Here is a 12,076-nt window from a genome sequence, read left to right as displayed (position 1 = left end):
GTAAAAATAACAAAGGCAGATCGAATGGTGCTACGATAGTGTTACCTCCCGTGCGCTCCCTCAGCATTCGTATTAAAGAGCAAGATAAGAAAGATATTATTAATCAAAAACCCCAAAGTGCTGTGGCTACCCACGTTTGGGATACCAATGGTCATCAATTTGATTTTGATAATTCTCGCATAATTTTTCCCTCTCACAGTTTACCCGACGTCACATAGTTGAGTCCGGCGGCTTTAAATTCCCATTCAAATTCCTGTGTCAATGGTAACCTTGGTTTCTCCCCTCATAATAAACTTTTGTCCCTATACATTTCCTCTCTGGTTAATATTACCTAGTTTTCATGTGCAATAGTGTGTGTCGTTCTTACTGGTATATACACTGTGAAATGTCATAATCTTAGTCACTCTTGAGAATGGTTTTTAGGATCAAAACCGAAAATTCGAGTTTTTAATAAATTCTTTATACACATGTTGTTTTGATGTTTTAAATCTTTTTCGAGCTTGTGATTGTGGGACTCATGTTTTATTCGTCTCTCGCGATTTATTGCGTAGTTTTATCACCCTACTGTACCTGTTTCACCACCACAGAAACCCGTATCCATGCGTGGATAACAGCACTGGTACAAACTCTATATGTTGACAAAGGTAATGACCCTAACCTCATGGTCGAGTGGAAAGACTCACCCGCGGCTCCAGCTAGAGCTAAACAGACAGAGTTTATTGTGAATGAACTTGATCCTGCAGATGAGGATGATAGCCTCATGTACAAAATTATTGTATACTTCACGACTGGAAAAATCATGATCCAGGGTAAACGTTTTATGGTTTGGTGCGATGACTTTTCCTGAAAACGAAACAACTCGTCGATAATCTATCAACTACAGAAAAAAAAGACGAGACCTCCCAGGTAGACGATGAACCGATCATTGACAAACCGAAAGAGAAAATAAACCAGACTGAACCGAACACTAACTTTGGTTCATGTCCCAGTTGTGGGGCAGACCTCGAACAACTTTTGCGTGCGTCTGAAAGTATTGATAAATCGGTGGCTGATATATTGCCACAAATTACGACCATCACGGAAGGTACGAAAAACCTAGTCACTGAGACGAACGCCTTCAAAAATTACCTACAGTTGATCAAGAATGAAATGGCCACACTAAATGCGCTCGTAAGAAAAACCGACCTAGCATCAACCAAAAAGATGCTAGGAACTCAGATCAAAAGTCTGAATACGGCTACATCGAGTATGTCAGAAAATTCTCTAACAACAATGCAACACCTGGAAAGCCTGCAACAAGATGTCTTGTCTCTACAAAAGTCGCAGTATACAATGATGGAGGACAACCCTCATACAAATCAATAAAGAACGAAATATGCGATCTCGGGAATTACCTAGATAGGTGTATCAACGACTTACCATCGTTAGTAAAAGTAAGCGCAGACTCTACTACGTGTGGTAAGCCGGCATATGCGGAGGCGGTAAAATCCCCCTCACCCGTTAAAAAACGCAAACCGATTCCGCCTACCCGAACCTCGAAAACAAAAAGATAGAAACGATATCGAGGATAAACGAGTTCTTATATGCAGTGATTCGATATTTAACGATGTGGTGTCATTTAAACTTGGCAAGAACTGTAACGCGACCGTAAAAAAAGCGAAAGTTTCAACGATTCCGACCTTACAAAATGGGTCGAACAATATACAGGAACCGATGACCTAATATTCATTCATACAGGTATCAACGACATTAAACAGACCAAAAACTCTGATGAACTAGCTCATCTAGCGCATTCCCTGGTGTCCGCGGCTAGGGATCTCGCCCACAAAGGAATAACCGTAACGATATCTGGACTATTACCGAGTCTGGATCGTATTTTAGACGAAGCAGTTTATGAGTAGCATATCATTCTGCAGCAACGATAACTTTATTAGACACCGTAAAATTCAGCAAGCGTTCTACCGTGACAATATTCACCCATCTTCGAAAGATGGCTCTAGTGTTTCTATCCGCAAACTTTATCAGAGCTAAAGTAGGCATTGTATAGCAAACCAATATTATTCATTTTTACAAAACGTACTTTCTTGATTTGGCAGTTTCATTTTTGGAATAACTATGTCATGGTAGACATAGATTTGATCTGCATAAATATAGCTTTTAAAATATCAGAGTTACATTTTTGAAAAATAGCATTTTATCAATCATTTTATATCTGAGATTATTTTCTTGTTTCTCTTTGTACCATTTATGACTGCCAAGCCTAGTTACTCTGGTCTGAGAAGCTTTGTTCTCATAGTATCTTAAAGTCAACAAACATTTGCCTAGATACTTAATGGTGACACTAATTACAAAGTTTGTTTTCTTGGCAATCTGGCATCTATCCGTTGTCAGAGCCCAAGTACCTGGATCCTCCAATCAGATGAATCTTTGCTAGATTGGGTTTGTAGGTGGAGCCAGAGTCATCAAGGTCCAGCTCAGGCCTAGCTGGGTTATTCTGACTTTGGATTTCATCAAATAAACCCAATCTGCAATTAAAGATTCACTCTCGTATTTTCATTGGATTTTCAGGTAAGATATTTAGTACACTTTGTTATTCATAGTGTTTCCATTTATTACAACTTAGCTTAGGCCTAAAACAATATAGTATAATTTGTCTGCTATATTCTCGCCTCCCCCGAGTGAAGTATTCTACCGATCCTTATGGATCTCGATTATTAAAGAAATCGAATGTAAATTAGAATTACAAATTACTGAAATTAGGTTTTGCTTTAAACCATGCAAGACGCATATATTCGAATTACAAACTAAAACTTAAGCTGGCAATTTGAGTACTCTGTATATATATACATATATATATTTATATAATTAGTCAACAAGGTGTTATGACGATATGATATATAATCTCAGTAATTATTAGTATAATCATGTATATTCAAATGTATGAACTATGACTTTTAATAACTTTTATTCTGACTTTGGATTTCATCAAATAAACCCAATCTGCAATTAAAGATTCACTCTTGTATTTTCATTGGATTTTCAGGAATTTCAGGATCACAAAACATAATTATAACCGCGGTGGTTCATCCCAAAAACCTCCGCATTAAATTTGCGCCATATGCCAGAAACTCAGATTTCTGAGAATCCCATCCCCCCAAAGTAACACTCTCAGAGCTGCATGTCAGTGGTGTTACCGAAAACAGAAACGGTCTTTTTGTGTGGGAATAGAATTCATGGTGAGACTATTTGGCAATTTGTATGTCAAAGCGTTCACAATAGTAATCTCAGCGTCCATGAAATAGAAAAAGATTTAGTATTAGCTTATTTCTACTAATAACTGGAGAAATCAGATTTACTGGCGTAGAAAACTGTTTCGAAAGTTCGGTTACTAAGCCGCTCATCTGGTTTGTGTTTATATATTTACTGTGGATGACATCTTGTTTATGTTTATTCTCCATCTATGTGAAATAAAATCAGTCACTTCCAAGGTTTCGTAGTAACCAGACGTGTTGCTTCTTTCTCTCGGATCTGTCCCCTCTGGTCGAATCGAACCTTTCACGACATTTTGGTGCCGTGACCAGGATGGGGTCAGAAGGAAGGCTAACGGCAATCAGAAGGGCCCAACGGGGCCAAATGACGAAGATTTTCGGAAAAACGGAAGAAAAACTAGCAGAGATTCTACTCGTCGATGAAAGTTCAAGAACTCTGGAAACTGTTCAACCGTTCTCCACTTTAATCGACGCGCTGTTCACAAAATTCGAATATTTACGACAATTAGACCAACAATTAATGGATGAAATCGCTGATGAAACCGAGTTAACTAACACTATAGTTGAATCAGATGATTATCTCACTGAGATACAAATCAAACTCGGTCGATTCAAACTGAACTTGGATAATCTACTAGCGAAGATACCAAAACCACAATCGCTAAACGAATCTGTAAGTACCATCAATCGAAGCAGTACTACCTCAACCGGCAGTAAAAAAGTCAATCTACCAAAATTGGCTCTCCCAAATTTCGATGGTGACATTTTGAAATGGTCTACTTTCTACGATAATTTCATCTCAGCCGTCGATAGCGATCCGCATTTGGACGATATCCAGAAGTTTCAATATTTAGTCGCACAACTCACTGACGAAGCAGCGCGTACCATAGAAGGTCTGCAAATAACTAGCGCTAACTACAAAGAAGCTCTGACGATCTTAGTAGAAAGATACGGTCAACCTCACAAGATCGTGAACGCGTACATCAGAGCTTTATTAGATTTGCAGCCACCGCAGGATCACGAGAGTCTACGCGAATTTTACGATTCTTTGGAAACATATATTCGAGGATTGCGCGCGCTCGGGAAATCGGAAGATGCGTTCGGTGACATACTCGTTCCGGTAGTCTTCGATAAGCTACCGAGTCCCGTCAAAACACAAATTTCACGGGAGCACGGAGACCGCGCCTGGACACTTAAAGAACTACGCGACGCGATCCGAAAGGAAATACAAGCTACACAGGCAGGAGCGAGCTGCGTCAACTTCGATAATGAAAAATTATCCGCTCTTCATATAAGCACTAAAACGAGGAAAAATCCGGCCTCGAAAAACAACAGTTGCGCGTTCTGCAAGGGTCCACATACGGCGTTCTCATGCGATATAATCGTTAACCCAAAAAAGCGACAAGACATCATAAAGGCAAATCGTAAGTGTTATAACTGTTTTGGCAATCACATGGTAACAGCTTGCCAATCGAAATATCGTTGTAAGGTTTGCAAAGGCAAACACCACACTGCTATTCATATAGATCGAAATACTGATACGCATATTGAATCAAAATATATTCATGTCAATATAGCTCCAACTTCAAGTCCTGTTCTCTTGAAATCGGCTATTGGTCAAATAAATTATGGTTCGAATTCGACCACGGTAAATATCTTGTTTGACGAAGGAGCGCAGTGCTCATTCATCACTAAAAAGTCGGTAAATGAATTAGGTGTCCGATTGGACAAATTTGAAAAGCAAGATGTAAATATTTCCACCTTTGGTGACAATTCGCCTGGGGCACGTACTCTACGGAGTATAGATTTAAAACTTCGTACGCGTAAAGGCGAAATTGGTTTACGTGCATTAGTTGTACCGGAAATATGTCCACCAATTCAGAACAATGTAAAACTTGCTGTGACAAATCACCCGTACCTTCGAAATTTACCATTAGCACCGTACGTCAACACCAGCAATTGTGAAATTAATCTATTAATCGGTGCTGATTATTACTGGTCGATCGTAGAGAATGAAGTGGTTAGAGGAGCTGGCCCGACAGCTGTCAGTTCCAAACTCGGGTTCCTTCTATCAGGACCCATCAATTTGAATGCGAATACATCGGTACTCCATACTACCTGTCTTTTGAATACTATACATTCAAACGATGAATTCTCAAAATTATCTAACTACTGGGATCTTAAAGTAATTGGCATCAAGGAAACGATTAAATCTGAAACAATGAATTTTGAAACGTATCGAGACAATTACCTTAAACGCGATACCAGTGGTAAATATATAGCGAATTTACCTTGGAAAGAAGATTATCCACCGCTCCCTACCAATTTTGATATTTGTACCGCTAGAACTAGATCTATGGTTAAACGCTTGTCTCCAGAACTGAGGCAGAAATATAATGCGATAATAGCAGAGCAACTTTCACGCGAATTTATTGAGATAGTAGAAAATGATGACAAGAGCCAGGGCCATTACATACCCCACCACTCGGTTAAAAAGGAATCAATCACAACACCGATTAGAATTGTTTATGATTGTAGTTGTAAACAAGGAGATAATCCTAGTTTGAACGACTGTCTCGAAAGCGGTCCTTCATTAATAAATGATCTTGTGCAGATATTAATCCGCTTTCGCACGAATAACGTCGCATTTACAAGTGATATTGAAAAGGCATTTTTAAATGTAAAACTCGGTGAAAACGATAGAAATTTCACAAAATTTCTATGGCTATCAGATCCTACGGATCCCGATAGTCCCTTCAAGGTCTATCGTTTCAAATCAGTACTTTTCGGGTCCACTAGCTCACCATTCATCTTAAATTCTGTAGTGAAAACGCATCTACAGTCCGAAAATACAGAAATCTCAATCGATATGCAATCAAACATATACGTCGATAACGTTCTCAGTGGCTGTCATAACGCTAAAAAAGCAATTGAATATTTTGAAGAAGCCACGAATACTATGAGCAGGGGTGGATTTATTTTGAGGTCATGGGCTACAAACGACCCAGAACTAAGATCGTTGATAAAACAACAGGCAATGGGTGAGAATAATGAAATCGTCAATGTCGTAGGGTTACAATGGGATACGATTAGTGATACTCTTCAGTTTTCAAAGGCCATAAAAGACCCAGCTATGTGCACTCAGTCTGTGGTATCTAAGCGGGAAGTTGTGAGCGTAACAGCGTCACTATTTGACCCCCTTGGTCTCCTCTCGCCTGTGCATATTCAAGCTAAAATGTTTATCCAGAAATTGTGGCAATCTAAACAAACTTGGGATGAACCCTTATCTGATGAATTATCATCACTCTGGTTTGAAATACATCAGCAGTTATACGCCTGTCAACATACAGCTATACAAAGACCATATTTTGGTCAACCGACTAGTGAATGTGAACTACACATTTTTGCTGATGCCAGTCCCAATGCTTATGGGGCTGTAGCTTATCTGAAAACTGAAAAATCGACTTCAATCATTATGGCAAAATCACGGGTTAAACCATTAAAAGAGGTTACTATCCCTAGACTTGAATTATTGGCAGCACTGATCGCTGCACGGCTCGCGAAATTTATCCGTGATGCATTCGACAAGTCAAATTTAAGTTTAACAAAATGTGTTCTTTGGTCCGATAGTCAGATCACAATACATTGGATTCGGAGTGAGAAGAAATTACCCACATTCGTCGAAAACAGAGTCCGTGAAATTCGGTCTGTCAAATTTGACATAATCAATTATTGTCCTACAAAGGACAACCCTGCTGATCTCTTGACTCGGGGCATCAATACCCAAGACTTGGATAATAGTAGATTATGGTGGTTTGGACCAACTTGGCTGCCTAATGGCGATTGGCCAATTGATCGATTGAATAATTCAACTGTACTATATTGTTCAGTAAATAATTCTGAATCGCACTCTCAACAGTGTGCAGAATTAGCTAGTACTAATTCTATCTCAGTTCTATCAACTATAACCGCAACTCCATCAGAACCGTCTGGAATACAAAAAGTAATAGATGTCGAGCAATTCAATTCGCTGCATAAATTACTTCGAGTCACAGCATGTGTACTACGCTTTATTTCTATTATGAAGAAGACATGTCAACCTAGACATAATCATATTACCGTGCCAGAAATACGTTTGGCTCGTACTACGTGGGTTCGCTCTTTGCAAGATGACGAATTTTCAAATGAAATTAAATGTATTCAGAAAGGGGGACGAGGTACCCAATTGACTAAACAATTAAACCTATTCACTGATAAAGAGGGTTTAATTAGATGTGGCGGTCGTTTTCAAAACGCGAATCTTAACTACAACGCTAAGTACCCAATATTATTGCCATCGAAGCACCCATACACAAAATTAGTAATTAGTGACGCCCATAAAATGGTTCTACACAGTGGGTTACAATCAACTTTGTGTTACATACGTCAATCATATTGGATACCAAGAATTAGGCAAATAGTTAGCCCAATTATTAGAAAATGCTCAGTTTGCATTAGACATGATGGTAAATCATATCGTGCGCCAATCACGCCTCCGTTACCTGCCTGTAGACTAAAAGAAGCTCCACCCTTTACCATCACAGGCGTTGATTTCACTGGCCATTTATATTATCGCACGAAACACTCAAAACAGAACAAGGCATACATATGTCTATTTACATGCGCCGTTTCCAGGGCAATACATCTGGAAATAGTCACTGATCTGACGCCTGCTTCCTTTATGAGAGCATTTCGCAGATTTGCCAGCAGGAGGTCGTTGCCAAGTCAATTGATCTCTGATAATGGTTCAACATTTTTGTCTGCAGAAAACGATATCAAAGAAATATTCAAATCAACAAAAGTCAGAAACTTTCTGTCTAACAAACTTGTCACTTGGACATTTATACCGAAACGCACGCCATGGTTTGGCGGATTTTATGAAAGATTAGTCAGTATAACGAAAAACACTTTGAAAAAAGTAGTTGGTCGAGCGTGTATTACCTTGGACGAATTGTCGACTCTAATTACTGAAATAGAGGCTACAATAAACGATCGTCCCTTAACGTACATGACAAATGATGACGATGAGATCATTCCCTTAACTCCATCACATTTAATTTGTGGGAGAATGATTACTCTGTTACCTCAACCGGTAGTTGAAGAAAACGAACTAATTGATCCGAATTTTAACTTACCGCCCATCGGTTTCTCCGACGCGAACAAACGCATGAAATACTTAGACAGTCTTTTCCAAGATTACTGGATACGGTGGCGAAATGAATATTTGCCAACCTTAAGGGAAAACCACTGTCAGACGCTAAAGCGGGGTGGAATTACGGAAAATCATGTCAAAATAGGCGATATAGTGATCGTTCATGATGACTCAAAAAAGAGAATCTTTTGGCAACTCGCTATCATTGAAGGTCTGAACAAGGGCAACGACGGTCTTGTGAGATCCGCGGTAATTCGTACTAAAAACGGAATTACGAATAGACCTCTTAAGAAATTATACCCCTTAGAAATCAATTCTGATAGTGGTGAGAAAATGAATGATGAATCATCGCCACTAATTAGTAATATTCAACCCCCAATGAAAATAAAACGAAATGCAGCATTGAACGCTAGAAATAAAATAAAAAACTGGTGTGACAAACTGGTCGACTAATGCACAGGTTCAGCCTAATCAGAGTATAATTCAAACTTATGTTCATAATGTTTCTTAATATGAGTTAATTTCATTTTTGAAGATTTATAATGTTAAGAACATGTTCTTCTATGTTTTTCAATTATTAAAATGTGTAAATGACGATCACCATAGTATATATGTAAAATTTAATGTTAATTGAAATGTAAGTTGAATCTTAACAGTGAAAATCATGTATGTATACATTCAAGCACAAATTGTATTAATGTTGAAATACTATGTAATTTCCTTTCTATTATATACCTGAATATATATCGGAGTAAATGTTCTTTTTATATCTGATATTCACATGTTTTTAATTTCAAGAATACGTCAATCAATATTGTAATCTGTTATCTCATAATAATGCTATACAATATCCTAGTTATCATGTATACACCTATATTTTAGTTGAGACACAACGCAATGTCAAAGTTTAACGTCAAAGCTTAATGTCAATGTTTAATGTCAAAGCAATCTCAGTTTTGTGTTAAATGAAGATTAAGAGTAATGCAAACTTAATGTATCGAAGATTTAGTGATTCTGATATGAAATTGGAAATTGATTAATTTCTCATTTTTTACGTAGGCTTATTAACCTCATAGGTATTCCTAATTGATTATACATCCTATCTTTTCTTCCCGCCGCCGGGAGTGTTTCGAAAGTTCGGTTACTAAGCCGCTCATCTGGTTTGTGTTTATATATTTACTGTGGATGACATCTTGTTTATGTTTATTCTCCATCTATGTGAAATAAAATCAGTCACTTCCAAGGTTTCGTAGTAACCAGACGTGTTGCTTCTTTCTCTCGGATCTGTCCCCTCTGGTCGAATCGAACCTTTCACGACAAAAACCAATATACCGGTTGACGTACATTCACACCAGCTAAACTTCATGCTACGCAAATTCGTATGTTTATTTTTAATCACGTGTATGAGCTTGAAACAGTGAATAAAAAGATTTCATGGTCCAACATCTAATTACTCTCTTTTTATCTGATTTACTTAAGGTAACACCAACTGTCACTGCAGTAACACGTGGGTCAAGTGGGTCAACACCATTGGCAAAATGTGATATGAACTTGTAAAATAATTTTACGGACAATCTGTGACACTCAAGACACCACTTGTGCTTAATTGCTAGGGCGTTGACATCACAGCAAGAGACAATTAACAGCCAAAGTTAAAAGACTTTAGTCGATATACTTCAAGATAGGCCTAAACTTAATTGTTTTAGCCTAAATGACAGAACATGGGCAAAACATTCTAAAATTCAATCGAACTACCGGGTACATTTCTCAAATGCTTTATATTCTAATGTAATAAAGTTCTAATGATATATTAGAAGACTGACTATACAATATGTCGTAACTTATCGAATAAAATTGAACTACAACTTCTCTGTTCTTCAATATTCTATGACAGCCAGAAGGTTTAATCATAGAGAAGTAAACTATGAACACACTAAATTCCAAAATTTCAATAACTTTGCACTCATAATACAAGAACACAGTTGAAATATTTCAAATATCAATTCAACAATTTAACTACAATATCAAAACAGGTGGTAGATTTGAACAAGACTATAGATAAGGCTAACGTATAAGAATTTCATTGAACTACATATCCTGTGTTATCTTCAATAGTCTTCCAATCACAGATAGTGAGTGAATAATATCTCCGAGTTGTCTTCATTGGGGGCTCTTGAAGTTTTTTTCACAATATTGTCCTTGGTTGAAGTAAAAATATCAACACGAGTTGGCCAAATGAATTTGTATAAACGAATGCGTATCATACATTTCACCTTAACTTCGTTAGTATCAACTGATAATACGAGACTTGGGTAAAGGACATCATCGTACTTGACCAGACAATTCTCTCCAACTTCCATATTTATTACTGGAGTGGCTAAATGTGAGGAATATCTGGAATTTTAGTGTGCGCATCCATTTCACCAGGCGCAACACGTGCTTCCCATAATTGGTAGACACTTTTCACTACCAGCACAGCTCAGGTTTCTACAAAATAACCGACTTATTAGCTGATGGAGCTTCATAGTTTCTTTAATGGGACATAAATCTGCCATCTCTTTTTCTAGATTAGTTGTTTTCTCGTCAATAATTGACTGAGGGATGTATTTTAGGTTAACTGATGAGCTTTTTAAATACTTAAATAGAGTGTATGCGTTGGGAATATCAGTTCCACGTTTAATGATGTCATCAGCCGACCGCTTCAGTGCTCCCCCAATGCCATCCGGGTAAAGGTTACCGTGACTGGACTCAAAGAAGTTCCAACCAACGAAAATTTCTGTATGTATTGAGTAGTAGGCCCATCGCTGAAGAAATACAGCTTTTTTACCATTGGGTAACGAGTTTTAATGTATAACAGAATGGTTTCCAGGTGGCACCAAATGGCAACAGGATAGTGGGCACGACTATCAGATATGGTGCAAAAACCCTGTTTATTACTTTGTGTGTACAACATTCCAGTGTGCAGTGTTGCTTCTTGTTGATGAGAAGCTCCAAAGTGCACTGATTGAACTTCTTTCGAATACTGGTACAAGTAATTTTCACTGAAATCCACGTCAATCGAGCATTCAGACTCAGTTAATTTCTGTCTTATCTCTCTATAAACATTGTATTGATGTCCAATGTTATACTGATGGCGTTTAAGAACAATCAATTGTTCAGTAAATTCGTATATATCATTTAAACAGCAAGTTTCGCTGGTTTTCGTGGTTACCTTACAGTTTTGATCATCATACATCGTCACCTATTGAGTGAAAGTGACATTCAGGTTTTCATCAATTGGTTTGAGTGAAACAACCGTTCGATCTTTACATTCTTCACATTAATTGTAGGCGCAAGCTGCTGAATTGGAGTAAGTAACACGTGATGCTGTTCAACAACACTGTTACATTGCTTCATTCCAAATAGCCAAGATTTTTCAACTTTTCACAAATGAAATGAACATTTTCATGCACTTTACACTAGTAGGTATCACACGATCTGATTCCTTTGGAGGTTGAACCCAGAACGGTCGCAATGCACAGAAATATGAATAACTGATTGGACTATCAACTTCTGACTTGTACTTCATGTTAAGAAATCACACAGCCTTCTGCGTTGCTTCTTTACTTTGTTTCTA

General features: G+C 37.9%; 3 protein-coding genes across 3 annotated transcripts; all 3 read left to right on the top strand.

The window, feature by feature from the left end:
- The first annotated feature begins 3,633 nt into the window (after nt 1-3,633).
- LOC141898910 (uncharacterized) lies at nt 3,634-5,122 on the top strand. Its single transcript, XM_074785056.1, has 2 exons — nt 3,634-5,016; nt 5,099-5,122. Exons 1-2 carry the CDS (start codon nt 3,634-3,636, stop codon nt 5,120-5,122), a joined length of 1,407 nt encoding a protein of 468 aa, XP_074641157.1.
- A 459-nt stretch (nt 5,123-5,581) lies between these two features.
- Nucleotides 5,582-6,929, top strand: LOC141898909 (uncharacterized). Its single transcript, XM_074785055.1, has 2 exons — nt 5,582-6,420; nt 6,900-6,929. Exons 1-2 carry the CDS (start codon nt 5,626-5,628, stop codon nt 6,927-6,929), a joined length of 825 nt encoding a protein of 274 aa, XP_074641156.1. The 5' UTR covers nt 5,582-5,625.
- Nucleotides 6,930-7,989: 1,060 nt separating this feature from the next.
- Nucleotides 7,990-9,049, top strand: LOC141898908 (uncharacterized). The gene has a single exon (XM_074785054.1). The coding sequence runs from the start codon at nt 7,990-7,992 to the stop codon at nt 8,911-8,913; it is 924 nt and encodes a 307-aa protein (XP_074641155.1). The 3' UTR covers nt 8,914-9,049.
- Nucleotides 9,050-12,076: the final 3,027 nt, after the last annotated feature.

Source organism: Tubulanus polymorphus, chromosome 2 (genome assembly GCF_964204645.1).
Source record: "Tubulanus polymorphus chromosome 2, tnTubPoly1.2, whole genome shotgun sequence".
Classification (NCBI taxonomy): domain Eukaryota; kingdom Metazoa; phylum Nemertea; class Palaeonemertea; order Tubulaniformes; family Tubulanidae; genus Tubulanus; species Tubulanus polymorphus.
Note: the sequence above shows the minus strand (reverse complement) of the source record. Positions and strands in the feature narration are given on the sequence as shown.

Excerpts from the sequence above, each read along its gene's own strand:
- LOC141898910 (XM_074785056.1), top strand. The coding sequence starts at position 3,634 with ATGACGAAGATTTTCGGAAAAACGGAAGAAAAACTAGCAGAGATTCTA. Across the intron at positions 5,017-5,098 it reads ACAAATTTGAAAAGCAAGAT|GCGAAATTGGTTTACGTGCA; the intron begins GTAAATATTTCC and ends GTACGCGTAAAG.
- LOC141898909 (XM_074785055.1), top strand. The coding sequence starts at position 5,626 with ATGGTTAAACGCTTGTCTCCAGAACTGAGGCAGAAATATAATGCGATA. Across the intron at positions 6,421-6,899 it reads CTATGTGCACTCAGTCTGTG|TCAGATCACAATACATTGGA; the intron begins GTATCTAAGCGG and ends TTGGTCCGATAG.
- LOC141898908 (XM_074785054.1), top strand. The coding sequence starts at position 7,990 with ATGAGAGCATTTCGCAGATTTGCCAGCAGGAGGTCGTTGCCAAGTCAA.